General features: G+C 42.3%; 6 protein-coding genes across 19 annotated transcripts; 1 reads left to right on the top strand and 5 right to left on the bottom strand.

The window, feature by feature from the left end:
- Positions 1-288: 288 nt before the first annotated feature.
- On the bottom strand, positions 289-2,798 carry LOC105265893 (uncharacterized). 2 transcript variants are annotated; one of them, XM_011303687.1, is made up of 3 exons: positions 2,393-2,798; positions 2,192-2,313; positions 289-2,071 (listed from the first exon to the last, which is right to left on the bottom strand). In XM_011303687.1, the coding sequence occupies exon 3, from the start codon at positions 2,054-2,056 to the stop codon at positions 434-436; it is 1,623 nt and encodes a 540-aa protein (XP_011301989.1). In that variant the 5' UTR covers positions 2,057-2,071; positions 2,192-2,313; positions 2,393-2,798; the 3' UTR covers positions 289-433. The 2 variants fall into 2 exon arrangements, with proteins under 2 accessions (XP_011301989.1, XP_011301988.1); XM_011303686.1 differs by having other exon boundaries at positions 2,192-2,798.
- A 100-nt stretch (positions 2,799-2,898) lies between these two features.
- Sar1 (Secretion-associated Ras-related 1) lies at positions 2,899-5,025 on the top strand. 4 transcript variants are annotated; one of them, XM_011303673.1, is made up of 7 exons: positions 2,899-2,981; positions 3,058-3,151; positions 3,655-3,703; positions 3,800-3,919; positions 4,007-4,072; positions 4,188-4,423; positions 4,535-5,025. In XM_011303673.1, the coding sequence occupies exons 3-7, from the start codon at positions 3,661-3,663 to the stop codon at positions 4,649-4,651; spliced, it is 582 nt and encodes a 193-aa protein (XP_011301975.1). In that variant the 5' UTR covers positions 2,899-2,981; positions 3,058-3,151; positions 3,655-3,660; the 3' UTR covers positions 4,652-5,025. The 4 variants fall into 4 exon arrangements, with proteins under 4 accessions (XP_011301975.1, XP_011301974.1, XP_011301976.1 ...); XM_011303672.1 differs by having other exon boundaries at positions 2,964-3,151; XM_011303674.1 differs by lacking the exons at positions 2,899-2,981; positions 3,058-3,151 and adding an exon at positions 3,254-3,357.
- A 118-nt stretch (positions 5,026-5,143) lies between these two features.
- Hibch (3-hydroxyisobutyryl-CoA hydrolase) lies at positions 5,144-7,064 on the bottom strand. Its single transcript, XM_011303676.1, has 4 exons — positions 6,891-7,064; positions 6,741-6,831; positions 6,486-6,547; positions 5,144-6,377 (listed from the first exon to the last, which is right to left on the bottom strand). The coding sequence occupies exons 2-4, from the start codon at positions 6,829-6,831 to the stop codon at positions 5,349-5,351; spliced, it is 1,182 nt and encodes a 393-aa protein (XP_011301978.1). The 5' UTR covers positions 6,891-7,064; the 3' UTR covers positions 5,144-5,348.
- On the bottom strand, positions 6,893-8,945 carry LOC105265890 (protein lifeguard 2-like). Of its 4 annotated transcripts, XM_011303678.1 has the most exons (9): positions 8,909-8,945; positions 8,671-8,844; positions 8,421-8,559; positions 8,111-8,343; positions 7,980-8,033; positions 7,826-7,916; positions 7,629-7,754; positions 7,404-7,553; positions 6,893-7,339 (listed from the first exon to the last, which is right to left on the bottom strand). In XM_011303678.1, exons 2-9 carry the CDS (start codon positions 8,703-8,705, stop codon positions 7,190-7,192), a joined length of 978 nt encoding a protein of 325 aa, XP_011301980.1. In that variant the 5' UTR covers positions 8,706-8,844; positions 8,909-8,945; the 3' UTR covers positions 6,893-7,189. The 4 variants fall into 4 exon arrangements, with proteins under 4 accessions (XP_011301980.1, XP_011301979.1, XP_011301981.1 ...); XM_011303677.1 differs by having other exon boundaries at positions 8,671-8,943; XM_011303679.1 differs by having other exon boundaries at positions 7,826-7,889; positions 8,671-8,943.
- A 79-nt stretch (positions 8,946-9,024) lies between these two features.
- Vps13 (vacuolar protein sorting 13C) lies at positions 9,025-22,058 on the bottom strand. Of its 4 annotated transcripts, XM_011303681.1 has the most exons (8): positions 21,644-22,058; positions 14,858-21,171; positions 14,535-14,708; positions 14,092-14,316; positions 13,767-13,982; positions 13,410-13,451; positions 13,028-13,093; positions 9,025-12,566 (listed from the first exon to the last, which is right to left on the bottom strand). In XM_011303681.1, exons 1-8 carry the CDS (start codon positions 21,741-21,743, stop codon positions 9,717-9,719), a joined length of 9,987 nt encoding a protein of 3,328 aa, XP_011301983.1. In that variant the 5' UTR covers positions 21,744-22,058; the 3' UTR covers positions 9,025-9,716. The 4 variants fall into 4 exon arrangements, with proteins under 4 accessions (XP_011301983.1, XP_011301984.1, XP_011301986.1 ...); XM_011303682.1 differs by lacking the exon at positions 13,028-13,093; XM_011303684.1 differs by lacking the exon at positions 14,535-14,708.
- A 182-nt stretch (positions 22,059-22,240) lies between these two features.
- On the bottom strand, positions 22,241-27,702 carry LOC105265887 (serine/threonine-protein kinase 11-interacting protein). 4 transcript variants are annotated; one of them, XM_011303669.1, is made up of 10 exons: positions 27,583-27,702; positions 27,344-27,516; positions 25,234-27,261; positions 24,946-25,152; positions 24,621-24,689; positions 24,175-24,310; positions 23,958-24,082; positions 23,708-23,881; positions 22,823-23,625; positions 22,241-22,752 (listed from the first exon to the last, which is right to left on the bottom strand). In XM_011303669.1, the coding sequence occupies exons 3-10, from the start codon at positions 27,188-27,190 to the stop codon at positions 22,555-22,557; spliced, it is 3,669 nt and encodes a 1,222-aa protein (XP_011301971.1). In that variant the 5' UTR covers positions 27,191-27,261; positions 27,344-27,516; positions 27,583-27,702; the 3' UTR covers positions 22,241-22,554. The 4 variants fall into 4 exon arrangements, with proteins under 4 accessions (XP_011301971.1, XP_011301970.1, XP_011301969.1 ...); XM_011303668.1 differs by having other exon boundaries at positions 27,344-27,502; XM_011303667.1 differs by lacking the exon at positions 27,583-27,702 and having other exon boundaries at positions 27,344-27,576.
- Positions 27,703-27,911: the final 209 nt, after the last annotated feature.

The raw sequence follows: 27,911 nt of genomic DNA, 5'->3' as shown, positions 1-27,911 counted from the left end.
TCATTAGTGGTATATGTTCAACATATTGAATAATTTTTTCCATTGAAATTCCACAATATGTGGTTTCCCCCTTCCACACGTTCTATAGTTGGCTAAATTTCAGTTAAGCAAATGAAAAACAATAAGTATTTGTACAGCAGAAAATAAAATTCACCCCATCGACTTGATGGACACCCCGTTTTCACTTTTTCCGACTCTTCCCTATAATCTCTGACTGTATTCGGCCCAATTAAAGATTAATCGATATATAACGAATGTTTTATAATGAAAAAAAAAATGTATTCAAAATAATTATCACATTTTTGCGCTTTATTTCATACAAAAATTGTACAATATTGCTAATATTTTATTCGATATTGCACTCTATCGAACAAGTGAATGATGAAAAATGATGCAGTCAGTGGAATGAAAAATATATTACAATTTGATGGTCTCATTCAAGTTTCTCAAGATTATTTCCCATCCAGGCCCTCATGCTGCCCATGTCATAATTCCCCTGCACATCCTGAATAACAAGACTGGATCCCTGGTAGTTGCCATCATCAATACTCATGAAATGGCCCCGACTAGCACCAGGCTCCATCGTCGACATGTAAATCTCACAGTCACTCACCACACAACTACTCATCCTCCTGAGCTTCTTCCACAGCAAGAACAATGTTGTATCCTTGATGTCTCCCCTCCACGCTTCAGCATTCTCATCCTCTTTGAACTTCCTGAGCTTCTGATCGTCAACAAAATCTTCGAGGAACTCAAGATGCTTCCTCACCTCGTCAGCACTGTACTGAGGATCAATGATTCTCCCCAGATCATCGAGATCCTCGCTCTCTTTCGATTTGACGATCACCTGCATTTTGAATCTACCCTTCCTCCCATAATTCACAGCATCTGGAGAGAAAGGCTGGATACCACACGATTTGAAGCCTTCTGGAATGACTTTACCAACGTCGACCATCCTCAGAGAATTAACCAGGAGCGGCACAAAGTTCTCCTTCTTTATCCTCTTCCTGTTGTTGTTCATTCTCCAGTGTTCAGTGGCGATCAGCCATGCCTCCTTCAAATCACCGAAAAACTGGAAATCCAGGGGTTGCAGTATGTGCCCCATGTTAGGATGAAGTGGCAGTAGATGAATCTTATTGGTCATGCAGAATTTGCTGAGGGAGTGGGTCATAAATACCGTGTTGGAGTCTAGAAAAATTACCACTGGTTTCTCGATTTCATTTGTCTTTAGCCACTTGTCAAATACCTTGGTGAGATATTCATGAAAACCTTCTTTGGTCATCCAGCCGTCGGTGGTCTTGCCAATTGTCCAATTCTCTGGAAGCTTGGACAGCATACCAGGACGGATTCTATCCTGCTTGAAAACTATCATGGGAGGTGCAAGGCTCCCCGTGGCATTGGCTGTGAAGAGACTGGTTGCACACTCATCGACATGATTGTGGGTGAAACTAAAGTCTGCCCTGTCACCTTTCCTCACGATAATCTTTTTGCCAGTGGGATTGAAGATGAACGCTGCCTCCTCGGTGGTGAAGATTCTCGATGGATCGATATTAAATAGAGCATTGGTCTCCAGGTATTTTCTCATGTGTGCAAACCATTGCCGAACAGATGCCTCAGATGGTGCAGTTTTGGCATAGGACAGGTTCTTCTTGAATCTATCGACAATTTCCGCATGACGTTCCTCAAAGTTCTTGTACCAGTTGTGACCTGGCTTATCGTTAGAGAAGATATTTTTTCGTTTAAGCTCCTTGAGGCTCGTCTGGACACTGGCGCACATCTGGTTCTTCTTCAGGGCAAAACCCACCTCGGAGATGTCATTGACCCACCTGACAAGCTCCATCTCCTCAGCTTCGTCGAGCACTGGAGGTGGCCCGGATTTACCGTCAATGGGGTGGGTACCCTTGAACTTGGACATCAACGTGGTCTTGGGTACTCCATACTCGATGCTCACCTCTCGCAGGGAACGACCACATTTCACCGCTTCCAGCGCATCCAGGAGTTTCTGGCGAGGGTATCGCTTGCGTTTTTTCGATGGATCCGTCATTACCCTCGGCATTTCCAACCCCTCGAACTGCAAATCCATGATTTTTCAACATTATTATCAATAATTCAGTAGCCAACTCGTAGCCAACTTTCCTCTCTGCTACTTTTATCCGAAAATATCTCCGGAATCATCTTGATTGTTGTTTACCTGTGATCTCAGACTTAACCTCTGCAAATGACAGCTCTTTATAACTCAGCCAATCCAATCATCTCCAACAAAAACACAGGAGATGCCATAAATTCTTCTACACTAGTATTCGTCTGTCAACACTTTCATTTACAATTCCAATTAATCCTAATCATTCTCTTTGCCAACTACAGGAGTACAACTGTAATCAATTTTAATCACCTGCACATTTGAACTCATTTTAGGCCAGTGACACGTATTAACATTTTTCCCGTGCATTCGGTACCATTTACTCCGTGTCATGTATTTTTCCTTCGATTTACTATATTTCAAAGCATTAATTTACTGTAAATGTATCAATTAAATTTATAAAAGCGAAGGAGTGCCATTTTGCGTGCGTTCGATTGTCTGTTGCGTAGGTTATAAATACAGTCCGTAGCTATACGATCCAGAAGAGTTTCCAGAGTTTAACATTAATCATAGAAGTTTCTCAAGTTAATCAATTTTTCTCTGGACACAGGAATTTTGTAAAGAGAAAAAAAAATCTCGAGCATTTATTTGTAGTTTCTTGGAAAACTACATTTTAAATAATGTTTTGGTGGTAACTAGGATGCAATTTTTGTGTTAAAATTTTGGCGCGCCACGTAGTGTACCGTCCGTTGGGCAATGGTTGCCGGAAGTAGACGTCACCATTGCCAACTACATGATGAACAAACTAAACTCCCGCAGTGGTGTTCTCCCTGGTTGTGCCCCTCCGTGCCCCAAGGTGCCCCTCGGACCAAGTGGTGTGCTGGTGTGGTGTGTCAAACGGGTATGAACGGGTACAAGATCGCGCGAGTCGTCAGCCCACAATAATTCCCAAGCTCATTATTTTTTTTCATTTCAAGTTAGTGAATAAAGTATCCCGGGATTGCCATTTTTATCCAAAACTCCACTACACACCACTGCACTATTAAACGACAAATTCTCATAATTTATCAGGTAAGTGAATATTTGAGGTGCCAGCACGACGTAAACCCAACGTGCGCCACCTCTCAAGACATAACGGAGATTTTTCACCCATTTTCGATTTTTCCACTAAGAACTGCCAAATTATCCCGAACCTTCGCTATTTTCGGATATTTATGTGGTGTTTCACGGGCTCTAGAGATCCAACTGCGTCTTCCTCGTACAGCTCAATTGTTGTGGTACCTTCATTAAGATTTATGCTTTGCTCATTATCTCGGAATTATCTTTTTTTTTTTTGGGGGACTTGTCAACATATGATCGGGGCTGGGCTAGCGAATTAACCCACATCAAGGTTATTCACGCACTCTAGTAATCGCCCATTGTTTTTCCCAAACTCCCAATGATCACATCAATGTTCAATTGCATGTGACGTGGGAATTTTTTTTCCCTTGTACTTTGTTCTGCATAGTCATTCCAATAAAAGTGTCGCCAGTTGTTTGTTTTATTTTTTTTTCATGTTTCTGTCTGTTTGCTAGTGAAAGATGTTCTTCTGGGACTGGTTTTCCGGAGTACTGGGCTATTTGGGTGAGTTATGAAATTATTTAAATAATCAACTGGTAGAACGAGCTAATTCAATTTTTTTATTTATTTTTTTAATTCACCACTTGATTGAATTTTCAGGTCTATGGAAAAAGGGCGGTAAGCTGCTGTTTCTTGGGCTGGACAATGCTGGAAAGACGACACTACTCCACATGCTCAAGGATGATCGGCTGGCTCAACACGTTCCCACCCTGCATCCAAGTAAATAACTCTACTATCACTCATTTATCATTCGGTTTCCTCCATCAATATTTATGAGTGATTAATCACGTATTTCTACCTCCCTAGCGTCCGAAGAACTTTCAATTGGAAATATCCGCTTCACAACGTTCGATCTCGGAGGCCACACGCAGGGTAAAAAACATTTTTACAAGTCTCAAAACATTTCAATTAGTTGTTTAGTAGTGTTTTTCACTTGAAGCTTGAAATATCCTTGTTTATAATTAATATTGAAAATATTGAATTGCAGCACGTAGAGTATGGAAGGATTACTTTCCCGCAGTAGATGCAATTGTATTTCTGGTAGATGCAAGTGACACGACACGACTACCAGAGGCCAAGGTTGAGCTGAATGCCCTCCTTACTGACGAGCAACTCAGCTCATGTCCAGTACTTGTATTAGGCAATAAAATTGACAAGCCTGGGGCCGCCTCTGAACAGGGCCTCATGAATCACTTCAATCTATACGGCCAAACGACTGGCAAGGTATGGCTTCTTAAAAATTTAAATATCTCAGTTTTCATGTGAAATAAACTTTGCCCTATTCTGAGACTCCTCAAATAAATTCCACCTATTTTTCCTTTAAATTTTTTCTAGGGGAAAGTACCCAGAAGTGATATACCCGGTCGTCCCCTGGAGTTGTTTATGTGCTCAGTGTTGAAGAGACAGGGATACGGCGAAGGCTTCCGTTGGCTCGCCCAGTACATTGACTGAACACGCACGTAAACCAATCCAACCATCCAATTCTCCCCCTCATTAAACCCGGGAAAAAACAAAAAACCATCTGATCACAAAGCAATTGGTACCTTATTGTTACGATTTTTTTTTCATCAGTGAATTTAATTCGCGCATTGATATCAGACGTCATTGTATTTTATTCGAAATCAATCTGATGTTTTTGCTGGAATGACTTGTCTTTTTAATTGACTAAATGATTCGTCTCGAGAAAGAATCAGAGAAGCCAGGAGAAAGCAAAGCGAGAGATTTTTTCACCGACTTTGGAAGCTGCAATGTTGAGACGATTGATATGAAAATCAATGCAAAACCGTTTGGGAAATAAACAGGAAAAAAACATTTTGATAAATCAACATACATGTATGCAGTACATTTTCTATTCTGCTTTAAGAGCTTGGGATTTATTTAAGGAATGAACGGATGAATTGAAAGGCCAGCTCTCATTGTTGGAAGCGAATTAGTATCTAGTCATTTCCATTGACGTGTTCTGCTTGGTTTTATGAGCATACAGTGTTTAAAAATTCGTATTTAACTGGGATATACAGAGGTAAGTCATTTCATTTATAATATATTTCCATCTTTGCCGAGCTAAAAATCAATGGAGAAATCTTTCCCAATAATAAAATATCCACGTAACCATGAACATCCATTAATATCCAATAACAAGTGTCCTAACTCATCCCTCTGAGACCTTCAATTCCTCATCATCAGCCAACGGGCTAAACATGTTCTCGACGTACGTATCTGTAACTTCCTCGAGCCGGTTAGGATTCCATTTGGGTTTATTATCCTTATCAATGAGAAGAGCCCTAACACCTTCATAAAAATCGCTGTCTCTTCTGGAGGCAGCATTGGACAGCCTATTTTCCACCTTGAGACACTCAAGCAGACTCTTTTTCTTCCCCCTTTGCAGAGCCTTGAGGGTCAATTTTAGTGACGTTGGGGACATTTTGCTGAGATTATCGATAATCCCCTGAGCCCAATCATCCCCATCATTCCTCAATCTTTCAATAATTTCTTCAACAGTATCAGCTGAAAAATACTTGTCGATTCGATCTAGATGCTTTTCTAGAGAGAACTCTGCTGGAGTTTTATCCTCGTAACTATGGAGAATAGCCTCTAAGCCTTTCCCCCCAGACCTGAGTAAATCATCAGTCAATTGCTGGAGCCTGAGGGATTGAACGTAGTGAGTGGCGATGCCAGCGAGCTTGACATCAACTCCCTTGAGCCTGTGGCCAGTGAGCCCCAGGAAGAATCCGAGGTGTCCACGTAAACGTGGAAGTACGTACGTCCCACCAACATCGGGGTAAAGTCCGATCGCAGTCTCCGGCATCGCATACACTGTTTTGTCAGTGGCAACACGGTATTTACCGTGAACTGACAGACCAACACCACCTCCCATCGTGATTCCATGGATCAGAGCTACATAGGGCTTCGTCAGAGATCCAATGAGGTAATTCAGAGCGTACTCCTCTCGAAAGAATTTGCAGCTGGCTGCTCTACCCCAGGGCTCATTCAGGCCCTGGACGAGAGACTTGACATCTCCACCGGCGCAGAATGCTTTATCACCATTGCCTCTTATCACTACGAGACTTTTAGATGACTCCCATTTCTTTAGGATAGGCGCGATCTTCTGCACCATTGAGAGGTTTAACGCATTTAATGCTTTTGTACGGTTCAGGGTTATCAATCCACTCTCACCAACCTGTAGACATTTTTTTTGTTTCGAAATTTATAAGTCACCTAAGATTTTTATTCCCATTTTGCTTCGTTCTCCGTGTAGTAAAAGTAAAAATATTTATTTATTTTGTACCTCTTCGAAGAGAACGTCGTCTTGCTCTCCTGATTGATTTACCTCTACATTTCTATTAGCCGCTGCAATAAAAACGTGAACAACAATTTTCATTGATGGAAATTAATTTTTTATTCATTGTTCTATATTTTTCTCGTGACGTGAAAATGACAAAATATATATATAACTAATAGGCATATAGTTGTTTTTGTCATTATCTGAAATTGACAGAGACAAATATAAGAATAATTTATCGTTATTAATTTTCCATCTCACCAATATTATGAGTCGCTATGGATCGAGACAGGATGTTCTGCATCGTCCTTCTAGTATTGGGCACCAGTAGCTTTGAGGTTATATTTTCCATCTGATCGAAAATAACTTTTCATTAGTAACTGCGTTGTTAGATTTTTCTTGGCTAGTTACCGTTTATAATGGGAGCGATAGACTTTGGCTCCTCAATTGCCTGTAAATTTTTCTGTTTGTTCTGATGATTATTTGGTTAATGTTATGACACACACGCTTTTACGCCAATATCGCGTATCGCGTGATATAGTACTCTCCAGTATTCTGCACTATTCAAGGTGATCACATAATATATTGCTTATCGTTTATCGGCGGTGGGAGATATTTATTCGCGATTAACGCAAAAGAAGCAAATTGAGTAAGTGTAATATATGCATTTTATTGAATTTTTTCCAAATATATTGCTTGTAATCAGGTCATCATGATCGACTGCCTCCCACAACCAGGAGCAAATATCTATACAGACCGATGATATCTACGTAAAGTTGTGTAGTAGCAAAAAGCACTTCATCAGGACTTATTTGAATTCTTCTACCACCCATGATCGTTTGAATATCGAAATATAAGTACTGTAAAAATGTAAAGTAACATTTTCCGTTTAACAGAATTTTTCAGTTACTGTCTTCTGATTACCAGAGAAAAAATTAGCGCTCCGACACATCCAAATATAGTTATCACGGCCGGAATATTGGTAAACATCAAGGTCACCATGAGGAGGAGGAGGGTCATAAGCCCGAGGAACGCTAGGATACCCAGGACACCCGAATATTTCGTAAAGTCAAACTGCAAAGTTGAAAATTTTACTTGAAACCTCTATCGCACTAGAAAATTAATTTTAGGAAATTGCACTCCATTTACCCTGCAACAAACGGCCGCGATAGTGATGAAGATGGAGACCGCAGCTGTAACACTCACAGCTATCAGAACAACTTCAACATCAAAGTAGACGGACACGTAAGCCGATAGATGAGATTCTGCTAGAGTCTTGATTTTTTTTTAATTACATAAAAAATCAATAAAAATATGAATAAAAATCACTATCAGTGGAATTTTACCAAGAGCAGTAGGCAAATTGCACCCCAGCCAGATTGTCTTCTGCCGCAATCGGTGAGAGAGATGCTACAATACGAACAAATGAACCCTACCCTTGAAAAATAATATTTCATTAATATGGAATAGCGAGATGACCGTATCGAGTTGGATAATTACATGGCAAGAACCCACAGATACCAATGCATCTTGATGAAGATATTGGCTGGTTCACTGGAAAAAATTATTCGTATACGTAATATAAGACTTTTTGTTAGGATGGGAATTGGATTGGAAGACAAATCACTCACTAGAACATGAAGAAGGCAATATAGAGAGCGGTGAATATAAACTGCAGGAAGAGAATGAAAAATACTTTTTGGATGAATAGTCTCCGAATTTTGCCAACTTGAAATTCAGCAAAGTACTCATCCTCGGGCATTGCTGCTCGTCGCTGCTGCTCAAGCCACGCACGATAAATCGCTTGATTCTGCATTTCCCTTTGCCTCACCATATTCTCATCTACAATGACTTCATAAGGCCCCTACATAGACAATTCAATTTTCTCTAGACAACCAAATTCAACTTCAATTGAATTTCATCACTATTTTTGGTCTTTACACTCTGAATCTTCTGTCCCTTAACCAGGGGTGGAAGGTAGGGTGGGCCTCCCGCTGCTACAGGAATACTCTGCATCCCGAGTGGCTCCGGTCCTCCGTAATTTTGAGGTGCAAGTGAGGAATACGGAGGAGGTTCGTCTCTAGTGTGAACAGACATTTAATCAACTCATCGTATAATCAAATCGCTAATTAGAACTTTCAGAAAAGTCTTCCCATCTCAGGGAAAAATTATCTTTACTCAAAAATTTCACCTCGTGTTGAGATCTCGTCCGGGCGCTGATCCCATACCCCCAGGTTATTTCATCAAGCCACAAATGCCCATATATTTATCCCCGTACATTAAAAGATAAAAGAGCAATTGGTTATTCATTTGTTTCAATTTCGTTCAGTCGATTTTTCTTCATACTATAGCGTCGCTCCAACCACTAAAATTCCCGTTTACAAATGTCTAAAAACTAAATCGACCCAAATCAACACAAATACACGTACCTTGACATTCACATAATACTTTTTACATGCTCTCCGCCATGGTACTCTCCAGTCGATGCTTTTTTTTCATTCTATAATAATATTGGTATTTATCAAATAAAAAGTACAAATGCAAGTTGAATGGCACTCCTTTATTAAATTCGCGCAACAATAGCTCTATTACTCTGTATTTAAAATTCAAATATCAAACAACCGTTATTAAGATCGTAGACTCTTCTATTTATTTAAATAATCGATAGAATAATGGAAGCTTGCAACGATTCTTAAATAATCACTTGAAAATATCAAACAGTTGGTTGGAGTTTAACTCCTCACTCTCATGTACACGTGTATAAAAACTATAATGTGGAATACAATAGTCAAGTAAAACGTCATCGAATTAATAGAACGAAACATAAAAATCGCGCAAGATTGAATTAATCGAGTGAACAAAATCAAAGTAAAAAATAAAGTACATGATTCTATCCTAACTCAGGCACTCGGTAGGCCGACGAAGGAGACCTTGGTCTCTTTCTAAAAAAAAAAAGGTAACAAAGATAGTGACAACTCGCTCTCACACTTTGTCTCCCTCTCTCTCTCTCTCTCTTTTACAGACACACACACAAATTATTCGACACCTTTGCATTCCATATAGTTTGAAAATTTTTCGGCCTATTGTATCAAAACCAAAAATATCTTGTGCATGAAAAACCTTAAATATTTATTTTTGATTGTAAAAATTCCAACGCTTTCGCATCGCCGTATTTTAATGAGGCAGAAAATAATCATGATCGTATCCTCGAGTGGAAACTCATTAAAAAAAAAAATTTCACCCCTCAACCAAATCAAGCTGCTCATCAATCCTGGTACACAGTAGCTGCTTGACGTAGTGATTTCCAATAATGACAAGCTTGGAGGTGTCGTTCCCACCGAAGAGACCGAGTTTTTTCTTCTTTGTATCCTTGACAAATATCTGCACTCCTTTATCCACAATTTTGGCCTTCTGGTTAATCTCCTGCCAAGTGTAACTCCAGTCGACCTTCCACCCCCCAAATAGATCATTATGTTCAAGATAAGCAATCCTCTTGTCAGTAAGTAGTAGCACATCCTTCTGGACATTGACGTGAAAAAAGTAGACGTCAGTATTAGCGTACTTGCCCTTTTCGAGCTCGAGAAGCATCTTGTGACCCTCAGCCTCCTCCTTTACATACGGCCTAACAGGAGAATCTGGCTGTAGATATCTGGGTGGTCTTGTTCTTCGGACCTCCTCAGTGAGTTCAGCGCATCGTCTAACAGCCCCAAACGAGCCACTGGCAAAATCAATGACTCCAGCAGTAGGTCTTGTCACAAGGCCCACCACTCCCTTTCCGAATCCTTTAAAGAATCCCTCAACACCCTCTTCCTTAGCTCCAGAAATGGGTTTCATTACAACGCCAGCGACCCCGTCGACTACCCCCATGACGAGACCCTTGCCAGACCTCGCCAGTCCCTCTTGAAGATTCGCCGGCTGTTTATTTAACTGCTCCTGCCTCTTCCTCTGGTAATCCTCATCGAATGTCAGCGCAGCTAATCCCTTACCCATGGCCCCAGTGATCTTGGAGACAGCTCCGGCCATACCTCCAACAGTGTGGCCGAGCATGCTTCTCACCCCGAGAAGGAGGCCCTCTGCAAACTCTCCAGGTCCCTGTATGGCCCCTTGGAAAGGCTCGTAGAACAAATCTTCAATGCCTTTCATTGTGCCAACTACCAAACCATAAGGATTTCCAATAACATCGAGCCCCAGCACCAGCACATAAGCCTGTTTAATAGCCTGGCCAACGTAGTGGCTTGTCGCCTCGGATATCAGCTGCTGGTGGGTCATGAAGATATAGTTCCTCTCGAAATAAGCTAGCTTAAAGACAATGTCATTGATATCAGTGAGTGTCACTCCAATTCCTTGCAAAACCACATTGAGAACTTGGGGTACAGCAGATGGCCCCCCGCCGCTGCCAGTCATGGAAAAGCTCACGTGAATCTTGAGGGGTGAGAAGTGGAGAAGATCGAAGAAGTTTTTCTGCTCAGCAGTGGTGATGAGGTTGACGTGGTACATGAGAGGCTCATCTACAAGTTTCATATCCGTTTTAAAGAGTTTACTCTCCTCACCATCATTTACCTCATTAGCCTCAAAGAATACCATGAGAGCATTAATAAATCCAATGTCCACCTTCACGTGAAACTCCTGGATGAGAACCTTGAAGTACCTGAACTGTTGGACAGTACTGTGCTCGAGTAGTCGCTTGACAATACTCATCTCAGCGAAGGGTTTCACCACCGACGACTGGGCTACACTCTTCGGTGGAGGTACCGGAGCCAGTATCACCGGAAAAACACAATCGAACAGTTGATTATCGATTTGCAATCTGTTGATCTTAGCATGAAGCTGGACCTGATGAGCTGACGTTCTATACTGTACCCAGAGACCTGTTTGAAAGCTCCGTCTCATGTACCTTCGATTGGGCTTGAGTAACTCCATATTCTGATAATCTACCATAAGTTTTGGCTCCAGCATCACCCTCGGTGGTGTGTCACTGCATACTTGTACCTCCCTGAGATATCTTTGGTATCCCTCCTCGATGAGAAGGACTTCGTGGGGTCCCAGAGCCTTCCAACGCCCTCCAGAAGACTTTCTTATCTCCCAGATTATACCCGAATCGGCGATGCATAAATAAAGGAGCTCAGTTCTCGTGAAATTATTGACGAGGGAAAGCCCCAGGCCGTGAATGCTCATGGTGATATCCTGGTCGGCGATCTCGAGGTCTCCCACCAGTTGGCAATCCTCAGCAATTTTGAGAGATGTTGTAAAGAGAAGAACTCTCTGGGTTCCATCAAGAAAAGACACGTAAAAGACCTCTTCCTCGGTGTCTGGGCACTGGAATGCCCCCAAGTTGTCCTGTCTTAGATCATTCTCAATCTCTTTTTTGTTGTGGTCCTCCCAGAGGAGCTTTCTGGGCCCTGAGGGATTCTCCCACGTGTAGAACATTCGGTTGAACGATTGTAAAGATCGAACGTTCATAGAGCCTTTCTCCCAGAGGTGAATGGTGTGACATGTGTGATTTATTATCAGACCAGGAGCATTGCCAGAGCTATACCCTGACATGGTGATGTAAACCCCACCCTCGTTGATCTGGATATCAATATTCAAACCTCCATACTTGTTGTCTAGCTTCAAGAGGGTTGTGTGGACTTCTGTAAAAACGAAGGGAGCTGTTTTCTCGCTGTGTCCACCGACCTTTGCCACCAAAAGCTTCCGCTCTTGCTCGGATTCTGGCCATAAGGCCACGCACTCCCCTGGTGGGACTCGTGTGATTGAACTTGCTGGACGAGAGGCCTCCTGGCACTCTATCAGATATCTCGCATTATTTATTAGCACATAATAGGGGGTGAAAGTGATTTGCTTGGTCAGGGAGTTGTACGTCAACTGGTTGTGCACACCTATCCGGTAGTTTATTCCGTTGTACCTGCAGACCACGACTCCCTTGCTACCCGCCACGTCAATCGGAAATTTCTCCGACCAATCGCCATCCTCCACCCGGACCATCGCCTTTTTCTTCCCGAAAAAGGCCTTCGAGCGAAAGGAAAACAGAATCGGACCCCTGTAGTGCTCTGGATGATACATTACGTTCAATTGGTCTTCCGAACTCTGCAAGGAGGTCAAATTACAATTGGAAGCTTTTTTTTTTTACATGAAAAATTGGTATAAATTACGATCTCTTAAATATTTATCATCACCTTACCAAACTCTTTTCTCACAAACTCTAGTCAATTTTCATTAGCTTCAACGCTTGCCAATTTTCCATTGAAATTTTAAAAGAGGTGCTAAATTTAAGAAAACGTGATTTACCACCATCACCACAAATATCGCTGAAAATGAAATCCAACCCTGAGAATTTCATTACTCGGTTTTACGTGATTAGAAAAAAAATGGACAACATAGAATCCATGCTGGAAATTGAGGGAGACATGCACAGTGCACAGTGGATCTTTGTAAAATTGAGATGAGTGATGGATTAGTAACTCTTGTAGTTAATCAGCACCAGAATCCCAGACAGTGTGAGTAGTACAGCACTGAAAATTAGTGATTATGGAATAGTTGTGAATCACCGATTTGCCCTTTCGCCTTCCAAACTCTCCTCTGCGGCGTCTCGGTCGCATGGAGCATAGGAACTTCTGAAAGGATATCTCCTTGTGTAGATTGCCGACAGATTTTTCAGTACGGTCACTCTCTCATCTAATTATTAAAATAAGTAGCAAGAAAAAAATATCACAATAACTGATTTAATTTTTTTTTTCCAGAGATAATTTCTTTTCTCATTTGTCGTTATTGCTCATATTTTAATGATGGAAAAGGAGATGTGACCATACAGTTAAAATTCCAAAAAATATATACATCCATTGATTGTCAAGAGCGATCGCATAATGGAGAAGCGTTTTTTTCGTTGCGTTAGAAACTACAAGAAAGACTTAGTGAAGAGATATTGTCTACCTTGGCCGGACTCGTCTGCTCTTTTCCCCCTTTACTTGATTTCTGGAAAATAATTCAAATCCGACATAATTACCATGTTATTAACATGGATTTGAGTTAATTTTTCATAACGACGCGTCAATAAGCAATGAACACTAGGACAGTCAGTTAATCGAGTTAGTTAATGCACGCCAGGAGATGGACAGAACCCAGAATTAATACGTCAGAACAAGAAAATTGTTCGACTAAATATTGCAAAATAAATGATAGAACATTCTTAAATGTAGAAATAAAATGCTACAACCAAGTCCACGGTGAGGAGAAGAAAGCCAAACAGAAGATTTTAAACAATTGGAGAGTACTGATTTTATTACTTACCCTGTACGAGAGCATCAAACCAGTTTTGTTCAGCATCCAAAAGGGACAGTACAGTGCCATCACCACTGATCCATGATTGAAAGAGCAATGCATTCCCAGATCCATTATGACTTTCTGGGCACTGTCGAATGATTCAAAAGACCAAACTGAAAATTCTGGGGGCTCAGCTAGTACTTCACCTTTGCAGGACCAATCTTTCTCCAAATATTGAGGCAACTGATTCATAAAAACAACAATTATGTTGTTTTACCGCCTGTTTTACCCCCTGTCAATGCCCTCATCCACTGTTGATTCGATCAATGAGGCAATTATTGATCATAATTACCTTGATAATGATATCCGAGTTGGTGGGATCGATGTCTGGTAGTTGGAGGGTCTCACTAGCCTTGACAAGCATTTCCTCAACCGAGCCAGGCAGCACAATGACAATGTCAATGGGTAAGAAATTCTTGAGGTACACAGCCGGGTACAAGTGAATGTTGTAAATGGTACTGGCCATAGTGTGTCTATTAGTGTTTTCAAAGTACACCTGTTCAATTTCCCCCACAGCCTGGAAGAGCAAGAACATTTGTACAACATAATTGTACAGCCACTAATCACCCATTACCATCCCACATCACATCAAACGTCCATGCTAAATAATACAATTTCTATCTCTCGTCATACTTCAATCAATGTAAATTTTATATTCATGTGATGATGTTCTAAAGACTACAACTCAAAAAGTCAGTCAACAACATTTTAAACATTGCAACAGCTGGACGCTACCTTAATAGGTCCTTCCAAATATTTTGATGTGTCCTTACAAGAAATGGTTGATTTCAACTTCTTATCATTACGAAATTTTTTTAGTCTACTCCGCCAATCAACATTACTCAATAATAAATTCACATTGGTGTTATTATAGAAGATAGAACCCACCACGATGAGAGTGAAAATAATCTAGAAGTAGAGAGACCAGTCAAACCCAAATTATTGAATTATCTGTGATCTGTGTATCTCCGAATATCCCCGCAATGCAAATCTTTGCGCTAGTGCACATAGGGCATAGCTCATAAAACCACCAAAAAATTAACTAAATCTTCACAAACCTGAATGAAGAAGACGTCTTTGTTTGCTTGTTTGCCCTTATCCCTCGAGTCGCATTTGAGTACTTTGGTCATGGAGACGGTTTTCTGGAGATCCTTCCAGACGAAGGGCTCAACTGAAACCATATAGCCCTCGACACTGAAGAATAGCCAATGAATACTGGTCGGAGTGTACACAGCATCCAATGGAAGATTAAGTTTTTTATCCGGCTGTACAGTCCCCACACGTTCCACTTCATTACCCCTCTTAGTCATATAGTATACCGAAATGGGCTGAGTGAAGTGGTTGTGCACCTGGAGAATGCTCCTGAGAGTGACCACAGTGCTGCCATCCTCGACGACGACATCAGAGATGAGTCCCCATTCCTCAGAGCCCTCTTTTCTGTACTTTAGAGGAAAGAATCGCTTGTCAGCCTTGAGAACTGGTACCTCCAGCCTATTGTCAATCCCCTTGAACGTCACCACGAATATATTATCCTCCGAATCCTTAACTGCCACACTCTTCAACTGCTCAAGAACATCGATACCCCCTTTAACAGTCTTTGGTACCAATTCAATTGATGCCCCAGACTCGAGGACCACCTCCAAATAGCTCTCTGGTTGTAAAGTACTTTCAAAAGTGCTGCTAACGACCCTAAAGTTACTCTTGACCAGGTCCAGAGTGAGAGCCACCCCGGTCTCGTTTTTCAATAAATAAGGCGCAAGTCTAGAAGTTGATCCCTGGTCAGTCCTTGTCCCCATGGCATTTGAGAAGGCCTGTCCAAGCTGCTGGAGGACTTCCAAACATGTCTTCGTTACGGTGATCTCGAGGTTCTCAGAGGACTGCACGTCAATGGATATTCTCGACGGCTGCTGGAATTCCTCAGGCTCGCTTTCAGTGCTGGGAGAGAGAGCGCTGGCTGTGGGGGATTGAGAGACATCGTGAAAGGCGATTCTTGTCTTGAGTTCCCAGGAGGTGGTGGTCCGTTCCCCATTCTTGACCGCTTCGACAGGCTCAATGAGGGGCTCCCAGAGGGCCAAACGACTGTTGTAATAAGCCATTATGACGGATATCGAACTTTCAATGCTCATCGTTTTGGTACTCCAGTCGTTGATGTTACTCTGGAAAGCCAGGTGAAGGAGAAGCATCGGTAGCGTCTTGTTACCAACACCAGCTTCAAGGGTAAGAACAATATTTGGTATTGAAAGGATAGCGAGCTCTGCTTTGTACGCAGTAACCTCCTCGGCTTCTTCGAAGCCAAGAAAATCCAGTGCCTCCTGGGCAACTTCGGTTTTTAAAAACCAGTAGTCTTTCTCCTCGTAAGGAGTTATCAGCCATAGGCCCTCGTGTGTTGGATCCCCTCGTTGCTCTTCACCCATCTCTGCATCCTTAGTCGTTATCTTCTGAACAACTCGATTTAGGATCTCAATTACTCCTGGTGACACTGACACGTGTATATCCGTGCTACAGACGTCGACGTGCAGGCCCTTTCCCTCTGGTGTCGAGCCGGCAATGCTAATGCTACACGGCTTGAGCACCTGATAAATCCAGTCAGCTCGTTTTGCTGGATTATAAACTCCAGCGAGAAGAGACAGATCCTTGACTGATCCAGATATCACTTGGTGGTCACCGATCATTCTTATTTTCACTTGTAACTCTGCATTCAGTACAATGCAATTAGAGTTTATGTCATCCATGTCCTCCACCAAGATAATGTCTGGTTTCTCCACGAGGAGATTTATTGTCATCATGGAGGGTGTTGGTGGTGGATTTTTCCTTTTCAAAGCGTCTGTCCCCTTTTGAGAGGTAATTGTGGAATTTTGCGAGGACTGATTGGTCTCAACATCGAAGAATTCTTTGATCTTCATCAAGTAATCGAGGGACACGATAATGCTGAAGGAAAAGATTCTCACGTCCACGAACATGTCATTTGAACTCTTTCTCACCGTCACATCCAACATACTTCTCACCGGCTTGTCCTCCCTTGAGAGATCGTCGAGCGAGGGGACCGCCGACGTCCTCTCCATAATCCTTGTCAAAGATCCTTGACGAAGATAACGAGTGTCATCCAATGTGCAATTCATAAGGAGAATTGACGTTGCCAAAAGTCCATCCTCAAAAATTCTACCCTTCACTGCAAAGTGGCTTAAACCAAACTTAGCCAGGCCATTCTCAGGCTGGTGCAGGGGTGATGAATGGCTCTTGAGGAATTTTGATCCCCCACTAAATAGCTCAATCATCAGACTCTCCATTATAAATTCAAACTTGATGGATGTGTGGGCCTGTTTTTGGGGATGTAGGTCACTGGTTCTGCTGATCATTTCGACTTGGCATTTCGGTGAGCTTTTTGATGATCTTTGAATATCAATGGACTTTCTGGGGGCTGGATGGGGCCTTTGAAGAGGCTGGGGCTCCTCAATGATTTCTCCTAAATTTTCCTCCAAAAGTTTAAGAATCGTCGTGTAGTCCTCGTGACTCAGCAGCAATTCAATGCTCTTTAGTCTCCCTGACATATCAATATCGGGAATGGCGGTGAACCACGCTGTCGACAAGTTTCTCGTCATGAGTAAGGTGAAAGTTACGGGCTGCAACAAGAGCACTTCATTTTCGGCGGTAAAACTCTCCATGTTTAGTCTCATACGCGACAGCTTGAGGTTCTGCAATTCAATCTTCATCTCGTCAATAATAGGGGAATCCCCGCTTTCGGTGGTGACGTCTAGGGCCTTGAGACTATTGTAGATGGTCAAATGTCCCATGTCTAACATGAGACAGTGCTCACTTTTAGAGTTCATAGGAACGTAAATGATGGGTGCTTTGATTTTTATGGAGAGCTCTATCCTGGCTGCTGATTCCTGCACATCCTTGATGTTGGTTTTAGCAACTTCAGCAGCGGCCGCAGAGGCCTCTCTAATTGCCTCCTGAGCTACTTGGAAGTGATTGAGAAAATTCATGACACCAGTTACGAATGCATTTAAAAATACTATCCTATGACATCCCATTATCACTTTGATAGACATATTATTTTTATCAACGTCCTCAGCCTCGATATTGTAAATCACAGCCTCGACCTGGAGGGCCTCAGCGTCCTCCACCTCAACAATATTTTCATAAATTGAGGATTTATTGAGATCCTTGATATTGATGGAGGTGAGATTGACGTTGGCCTGAGAGTAGGAAGCCTTCATCATGAAGCCAGCGGTGATTCCCTCGATGTAGAAAGCTGTGATATCCCGAAAATCGCTGCTCATCTTCAGGGAAATTGTTCCAACTTTTGCTTTAATCTTGAGGTCGATGCACTCGACGACTCTCTTTCTCCTCCTCTCTGACTTGATCTTTTGCTTTTGAATCTGCTCCTTAATGAAGGTCGATGTGTCTTCAGGAATAACAGACAGCTGAGGCAGACGAGTTATGTGGCGATCCTTAGGTTCGTCCACGGCAGGAACAGATGGTGTTATTTTTTCCTGCATGTAACTCAGGAATTTGATAACGTTTATTAAGGCCTCTTGATGCAATAGCACATCCAATGTGGTGAATTCAAGCTTAAGGAGTTTTACAACTGATCCATGACGCGTGATAAATTCGGGGGAGTATTTGTTAACGTTTACGTATTGAATAACGACAAGGTACTCCTCACTGCCAGTGGCCATTGGTGTGTTCACCACGTAAATTTCTTGCCCGTTGTGATACTGTTTAGCCTGAACTCCTCCCAGCCTCAACATCACCTCCTGATCATAAGTCCTCTGGATCATCTCGGCCTCTACCTGGAGAATTTCAATTCTTACAAAGGGCGTCACTTGAGTGGATTCCCTTCGAGACAGTGTTAAGGTGAATTCCTTCATTACAAATTTAGCCTCAAGATCCGTCGACTGGACAGAGGCTTTCGGGGGTTTCTGCTCCTTCTGAACAGCCGTTAGCTCCTTCATATAATTCAACGACAGCTGAGATACAGATTTGGCGAGGGGCACTGGCTCAAGGGACCCCGGATCTTCCTCAGGTAGGGGAATACTCTGAATTATCGACAATGCCTGTAGAAGCCTCGCATCCTCGATACTTACTGCCAATGACGGCAGCTGCCCAATGATCCTCATCTTTGGTAGAACGGGATCATCGGTGATGAGACACTTATGAAATTGAATCTCAAGAGTGGTGGGCTCAAGAAGGGCCATCGAGTGAACAGTATCCATCAAAGCGCATTTCCAGTCCTCCCCCTCTGAAGCAACCAGTGCCTGAAAGTTGACAATCTTCAGGGCAAACCTGTCGTAACTGTATTTTCTAAGATGCATGAGGATATCCTCCTCACTCTTTCCCATGCTAACGAGCTGCTTCACCGAGCTGGTGGCCAAATCGTCTTTCGACTTCTCGAGGGAGTGAATTTTCAAACTACCAAGATTAATGACAATAACCGCAGCTTGGTCAGTGTAAAATCCACGAAATGGAACGATAAGTTGAGAAGCTGCGAGATCGACCTGAATATCGAGGCTCGAGTGCTTCTGAATGGCGTATTCGAGTCCCAGGGCCGACATCTCCTTGAAACCCTCCAGTCTTTCGGCAGCAGCTGCTTGGATCTGGGTGAGGGCCGTCTGATTCTGAACCCGAAAGAGTTTAATAAGCTCGATTATGGTTTGCGCGTCGTACGCAATGTGAATTGATTTGGACTTGACGATTATCCTGTCCCCGCATAATTTATCGAGAGGATTTTTCTCATAGGACACGGAGAATAAACTCCTGTCTGAGTCTTGTATTGAGCCAGTACTGTCTGACTTGAGAAGAGAGGGTATTCGATCGTTCTGCTTGACTCCGAGGAGTTTGAGCTCGTTGACAGAAGCTGTCACTAGCACTGCTGAGGCAGCTGGTCTTGACTTGAAAGCAGCATGAACCCCATTGAACTGAAGATCGAGCACCTCAGGGCAATCTTTATCAGTATCTGATACTGTGATCTGAAGTCCGTGGAGATAGAAGCTCGTGTCGATCATGATGAATGTCTCAGGATAATGGGCAGGTGTGCTGTTTTCCTGATAATCAATCGCTCTGAACAGCTTCTCCTTCTCTTGCGGTGTCATGGCCTCCTGGAATTTCTTCATTATGGCAGCAGCCGAGTTGAGCTCTTGGACGTCCTCCACCTGGGAGGAGCCCCAGAGAAAACCAAACCATCCCTGCTTGGCTTTAAGGCTTTTCTCCTTTTCGGCCAGTCTTTCAACTTCCATCTCGATTTGCTGTCGAATTATAACGAGATTGAAGAGATCGAGCTTTCTCTCGCACTCAGTGAGGCGTTCCTCCACCTCCTTGGAGGGCTTTTTAGCTGTCAATTTAGTTTGGTAGGTATTGGCGTAGCTCCTGCAGGTATCCCTGTGATCCTTCATGTGCAGCCAGTCCCAGTCTCTTCGACACCTACGCACTGTCTCCTCGAGGACGCATGTGTAGGCAAAATGCCACCACTGTTTGTAGTGACCTCGGTAGGAGGTGACGTCTGGACGGTATTTTCTAAAAGGAGCTGCTTTAGTCGCCCGATCAAGGCCCTCTGACAACCGCAAGAGGGTCTGATATTGGCGTTTTGTCAGGCCAATTCTAAGTTTCTGCATCTCCAAATCCAGCCAGACCTTAGGAATAGTGTAATTACTACCATCAGTCTCTGGTTTTGGATTAAGTTTGAGTTTAGCCTTGACGTTTATCGGTCCAACGAGGTACTGGTAATCTTGTGGCACGCAATCCATCGTTGCGATGCTCTCGGAGAATAGGCGAAGATAATCGCACTGGGATTGTCTACTAAATTGGAGAAGATTGGGATTGAGGTAAACGGCAAAGCCGTCCATTGTCAGGAGCTTAAAAATCTGTTGAATTGAATACATATCCTTGAGGTTGGCGGATGTCAGCCAGGAATCATTGCAACTCTCCAAGGCTAGTCTATTTAGAGTGAAGCCTATGGAGAAGGGGTGCTCTTTGAAGGTGACGTGATCCTCGTAGCGGACGTGAATTCTGTTTATCTCAACGTGAATGTTCTTGATCATTCGGGCGATAAGCTTTTCCATCATAGAGTCGTCAAGTTTCTCCTGAAGTTTGGCGTCAGCCAGCTGTTTGGATCGTTCGATCCTCGCGAGCTCTGTTCGTTTCGCGTCAAGCTCAGCTTTTGCCTCTTTTTCCGGATCATATTTGACTTGGCTCGAAGGGACGATCAGAATAAAAAGTTCTTCAATTATCGCGTCTATCTGACCGTTCCACATGTCTTTGAAGGGGATCTTTAGGATCAATTTGCCCAGACGACCGTAACCCAGTTTAATGGGCAGGTCCAGCATGTCTAGGGCATTCTCGTTTATCAGGAGGTCCGTTAGGACCACATCGCCTACGGAATTCCCGAGAAATTATTTGTTACGGGAAGAAAGGAGCCTCATATAATCACTATTTTACACACCTCCCCCAATAATAAAATCACCCTGGGTAATAAAAAAAAATATTATGTCTCAAGCCATTTCGAGACTTGTCCATTTTCAATCTTATTCTCGACTAGTATCTTTCATACAATTTGTAGAATTCAGTTGAGTCTCGTTGGAGGGTAAAAAAATAAAAATAATAAATGAAAAAACTCTTGAATAACCGAACTATTAGACTTGCTGGGCATAACGATTAATAACTTTTTCAATCTGATAACGAACAATGCATAACGCCATTGCCATTACTCTCATGTATTTTCCTTCTAAAAATAGTTAATAATGACAACACCTTATGAAACATATTATATCGTCGTAAATGATGAAATATAGTCACGCACAGGTGTTTAATCTCCGCCTAGATAGTCATAAAATTTACAGACTTACCACCCCAGAGGCTGACTTTAAGTTGCTTATAATCCAAGTTTTGAATGTATTCTCCCAGGAACTTGTTGAGAAGTTCGGTGACGATCGACTCGAAAACCATGTTGATCAATTGTGGCTAAACTGTTTAATCAATTGAAAAAAACTCAAGTTCCCTCAACACATTGTCTCTACACAAATGTCACCACTTTTTAACCTAAAATACACTTTTTATCGTTTGGATGGGCTCAGAGGAGCTTTTGTACATGTAAATTTGTATGCCACTGAGACATTACGATGGGTCTAAATTGAGTTATGACGCCAGTACAAAACACTATGGCCCATGACTAGCTCTGGTCTCTGTTTAATGTTTTGAATAGATTGACGAGTATTGCCCGCTGTGTATGCAAGTTGAATGTACATTTGAACTGGCCAGTGCGTTGTGAATTGCTTTCCACAGCCTTCACAGCCTTCACAGCCTTCACAGCCTTCACACCATCCTCCCCACCCTACTAACGCTACTAACCAAAGAGACTTGACGCACTGACCAGTCTAACTGTATGTGCATAGCTCGGCACCCTTGGCACGTTTGAGAATTCACAGTTGACAACGGTGGTAGCATGTTATTCCAAACATTTTTATTCATAATATTTTTTTTATGTACAATCTATCATGATATTGCAATGGTTAATATACATATCACAGACGCAAATGAGTCGTATTTTCTCCTCACGCACAATCGTAATTAATCGCCTGATGGGAAAACGCACATATGCGCGATATTCATATGCACGAGTAAAAAAAAATTCGACATGTCTGCAGTACAAAAAAAACACTTTCGGCGTGTCAGTCTAGGGCCGACAATTGAATTATGCATCAGTAAACAATATATTATTTTGAATAAATTATGCTATAGACGAGTTGGAGAAAATTTACTAGGGATTTTCGTCAAGGTGATGGCTTGGGTGGATGGTTATTTGCAAGGGCACTGAGAATAGCTCCTCCCAGGGTGACTGAATTGCGTTAATCACTGCCTCTGTTGCACCTTTAGAAATGAATTTCACAGTCCACAGCTCCTCTACACCGGCCACTTCGTCAAGAAAACTCAACACTAACGTGTCACCATTGAAAATCTTAAAGAATTATTAAATTTATGAGATTGAGAGTAAAAATTTGTATTGTTTAATTTTTTAGATGACTCACCACTTCAATTAAATTGCTAATTGCCTGTTCTGTTAACATGAGCGGTGTCTCGACGGAGTCTAGGAGTAGCCAATGTATACTATCCTCGGTGAGAATCAACGAGGAAGTAGTAACAACGAGTCCTCCAATGCGAATAGGTTTGACGTGCTCATTTTCAAGTTGCAGAGCAGCAGAGGAGAAGAGTGCCAGAATTCTAATAGCATCACCAGATCTCTTGAATTTTGATGAAGCCATTAGACTGTGGATGGCCCCAGTGCAGTGCTCAGGGACGAGGAATTCGAGTTCACAGCTGGGAGGTAGTGAGAGTTCTGCAAGATAAAGAAGGAGATTCGAGGTTCTCTGAAAGTCCTGAAGGATGCACAGCACGGAGATGGTGGAGGACTCGTCTCCAATTTTATTGGGTTGCTGGAGTTCGACGAGAAGACCCTGTTTGAACGGTAGAGGTGCAAAACTCCTCAGCCTGTCCATCGTCCAACTCGCGTCTTTGTGCAACCATTGTTGAGGATCCTCACCCTCTGGTCCAGTTATTCTCAGGACGTATATCTTAGATGTCGATAGAACGAGACAACCTGGAAAGGGGCGCACCTGGCTTTTCATCAGCATGTCACATCTGAGGAATAGTACGAGCTCCTCGTTCTCCTGTTCGAATACATTGAGGATCAAGTGAAGCTTTATCCTGTGGTCTAGACTTCTGAAGTCAGTGTACGAGTACTGGATGTCACTGGAGGCCGACAAATCTGGGCCTTCGTCAGATTTCATGGTGGAATCTTTGTTGGTTCCTATTCTCATGCTCTGAAGAAGTCCTACAATTTAGAAAAACAATAATATTATTCATATATATTATTTATTTTTCCATAATAATTCCGAGTGATTGAAAATATCTACCTCCAAGCATCGACGTTAAATTCGATACAGGAGTATTGATATTCTCTTTGTCACTTCCAATTAACACACTATCACTCTCAGATACACTTCTGTTGTTATGGGAATTTCCGGAGACTATGGACACTTGAAGATTTCTGTTTTCGTACGCAGTGCAGATGCTGTCAGTCAGAGAACCTAGAGAAATTATTCGACGATTAGTTCCATCATATTAATCTCGAACAGTGACCAGTCATTCTTCGATTATTCTAACCTGATGAACTACTCTCGGTTAGACCCGCCATAACAGGGGTGGTATCTGGAATTGTTAATAAGGTGGGGGCAACTGCTATTCTTCGCTCCTCTGACGATCTTTTCCGGCTTGGAGTTGATGTACACCTGATTTTTCACATCAACAAAATATAAAATACACATCGATTCACTCATGTTCTAATTAGGTTGTAAATAAAAAATGATTAATTATTATTTACCTCGAGCCATCATCCAACACCTCGATACTACTTTGACTCGGATTACTGAGGACCTCAATGTCACTCTCGTACTTTCTCGTAACTGTACTGGCCGAAGGAGTGGACTCTCTAGACTCCTCGAGACTCGTAGCTGAGCCTAAAATAAAAATTAAGATAATTGAAGCTAATAGCAATGATTCCACAAGCTAAGATAGTGATGTTATTTTTTTATGATGTGGGTGACATGAAAATCCAACATAAAACCACCAGTTGCAGTGGTAAATAATGACATGTTACAAATAAATACAAATAAATGGCAGTGTGGATATATTTTTGATGTATTTCAAAGTATCAGATTCATAAAGGCTATCTGTTTTTATATATTCTTTTTGAGGTAAAAAAGGGTGATAAGACAAGGAGTATGGGGAGTGCTGTAACAGTGAAATGACTAGTGACTGAAAGCTTACAGCAGACTTGGGCTTGGGCTTGACAGTCGGAGTACGCCATAGAAGTGGCCATAGCACCCTCTGTTCCACCTGCACCGGGGGATTAGTATGTTATATAATTCCCAATTTAATTCATTACACAAAATTCAATTCAATTCAATTCAATTTAATTTAAAAATGCAAAAACCGGTGTAATTAATATATTAAATTAATCCATCCACTAGGAGACTAATTCACCTACAAGTAATAAATTAAAAATTTTATTAGTGTTTTGCATACCATATATTAGCATACCATATATTGGAAACCAGCTCATGCAACAATTTTAACGATAATCAATACCCACCGATACTCGAATGTGAAGCTGAGTGTTTAAGATTGGATGATTGACTCTCCTCGGTATCTCTAGTCATTTGAAATTTTTGATTGGTCTTTTGATTGTCTGATTTAACCTCGTCGAGGTCTTTGATGTTTTCCCCATCGGATGAGAGTATCTCGTCCGTTTGGATAACGAGTGTACTCTTACATGAGGGGCACATAGGGGGCTTCATACCTAATAATTTTGACAAGAAAATTACTGTAAGGTGAGAAGAAAAAAAGGGAGTGAATGCACATTTAGTTGAGTTCTACTCACTCGTTGGCTGAACCGTTGATACACTGACAAAATAATCGGGATCCTGGGAGAAATGAGTGGAACATTTCATGCACTTGAAGACTTTCAGTAGAATTGGTCTGGCCTTAATCAACTCATTAACAGTCTTGGCGAGTTTTTCAGCATCCTCAGCCTCCACCAAATACGTCCTACTTTGTCTATCCCTCCTGGTGGTATCAAAATTGAAATCAATGGTTGGGATCTCTCCTCGGCCCATTACACAGGACAACACCATTTTTGTTGACCACCTGTATTTGATTTTACCAGTGATGGAATCTCTCTCCGTAAGCTCGTCTTCAGTAATCACCAAAAATAGTTCCTCTAGCTGATCATTCACCCTCTTCTGCACGAGAAACAGCTGGCCCTTCTCCTCCTCAGGGTCATACGACACCTCAAACCCACCCTCATCTCTCTCCTCCTCCTTCTCCACCTTCTCTTGGGCATTTGCAACCTCTTGAGATCCTTCTCTAACGCTCTCACCAGTAGGACTTGACTCCTCTCCTCCATCCCCCTCGATCATCGGACAATCAAGAATTAACTCAGCTGGAGTTGGTGCCCGGACAGTTCTTTCTATTCCCATAATATCTTGGACGAAACTCCCGGCATCACTACTCAGCCACCGCTCCCCACCGAATTTTTCCCTTAATGCCAAGATTTTTTTCTTAGTCTCCAGGTGGTCCATCGATGTCTCCAGGTAGGATTTCTCGACACTCTCACTAATCCGCTCCTCAAGCTTGCTTTCATCATCAGCAATTACAGCCTCCATAACGTTCTGTCTCTTTTTTTTGACAAAGGATTTGTCCATACTATTGATGGAATCCGTCATGTTCGAAGTGATTATTGGTGTGTTACTGGTATCAGAGTTGACGGAACAGCAGAAGGAGCCAGAGAGATCATCTTTAGAGGGTGATGGGACAGCTCTCATTGTGAAGAGTCTGTTTTCAGAGAGGAGAAGCTTCTCGGATTTGGAAAGAGGTGAGTGATCGAGAGCAAATTTGCTTTCGGCTAGTGAAGAATTGAGGTGTTTAATGGTTAAGATTCTATGGTGATGGTGGTAGGTGATGGGATTACCCTCGAGAGTGAGAGAGAGGAGTGCCGTCATGGTCTTGAGGGGCCAGAGAACAGAGTGATCAGCGAGACAATTGTAGGAAAGATCTAGCTCCGCCAGGCAGTCAAGCCCCTGAAGACCGTTGAGATTTTCAATGTAGTTATTCTTGAGGACGAGAGTTTGCAGGGTCCTGCAGGTGGATCGATTGAATTTGGGTACGTTTTCCAATTTATTGTAGCCGAAATTGACGTGTTTTAAATTGGGAAGACAGTCGATTTGGCTAGCTGAAGAGATAAGATTGTGACTGAGATCAAGGGTCTGCAGCCAGGGGGCTAGTTCGAACGATTTGTCGAGCCGTCCCAGGCCGTTATATGGGAGAGCGAGACGTTTTAGAGAGGGCCAAACGAAACCCACACCAGCGTCACCTCCGCAGGCTGTCAGGAGACGACCTATCGAGCCAACACCACCACCTCCAGTGCATGAGATCGACTGCAATTGGCCTCGTACTCCTTGGATCCCTGTTATAAGATCTATGCAGACCTTGTGGAGCTCTAGATACTTGAGGTGACGGAATTTAGTGATGTCGTTGGGGATCTGCTCCGAGAGAGTGTGCGAAATTTTGAGGGAGATGGTTTTCTGGACAAAGTCGTGTAAGAACTTGAGATCTCTAAAGATCTCGATCTCCGAACTGTTGCATACCTGGAAGGAACTCTCCAGGTCTTTGGAGTCGTCGACGATGAGGGAGAAAGCGTCGTTGAGGTTATGCAGGAGTTCTGTGGTGAGGGATAGTTTGGAGGAGCCATTTAGCACTTGGTCCCCATTTTTTCTAAGCAGACGCGCCAGCTCGTGAATCTCTTGCATGCTCGGCCTGCTTACTTTTGACGTAGACATTTTCTTTTTGTTTTCTTTCTCAGAGCAAACTTGACTATTCAACACTCAAAATTCTCTCATCGTTAAATTACCTAATAAAACACGAAACTAGCGTAAAACCACTCGACATTAATAAGAAACAAAAAAAAAACTCACTGTCAAATGGGTACTCACGCGTAGTTACTGAATATAGGCTGCCAATGTATAAATATTTTCTGACACAATATTGAAATGTTGACGGATTGATCCTCTAATTATATAATGTCGTGATATCTGTTTATGGGACCCAGGAATGACACTAACACCATACAGCCAGCCATCGTCTCGTTGCCTCTGACAAATTGTCACTTTATTAAATACTATAGAACATTCCAACGAGTCTCAATCGTTATATCATTGAAATATGCACTTACGATGAATCAACTCGGGCTGAGTAGCTGAGTGGTGAAAGTGTGTGGCTGCGTGCGTGTAACAAGTTGTCATTAGTGTTAGTTATGTTTATATTTTTGTTGACTCGCCCTCGCGCCCCGCGGCTCCGTATGATTATTCTGCATTACCCACAGAGATCATGCACAGTCATTATATACCACCTTCTCATTTTATGCTGCCCTCTGTTTCTTCCTTCAACTTCAATTCAAATACAATTTTTCATTTTTCAATTGGTCCGTCGAATAAAAAATGAAGATCACCTTCATCTCATCATACAGCTCTGAAAAATTGGTTTTCGAACATTTCAATAATA

The sequence above is a fragment of the Fopius arisanus genome, unplaced genomic scaffold (assembly GCF_000806365.1).
Source record: "Fopius arisanus strain USDA-PBARC FA_bdor unplaced genomic scaffold, ASM80636v1 scaffold00033, whole genome shotgun sequence".
Classification (NCBI taxonomy): domain Eukaryota; kingdom Metazoa; phylum Arthropoda; class Insecta; order Hymenoptera; family Braconidae; genus Fopius; species Fopius arisanus.
The sequence above is the reverse complement of the archived record's forward strand: the minus strand, read 5'-3'. Positions and strand labels throughout refer to the sequence as shown.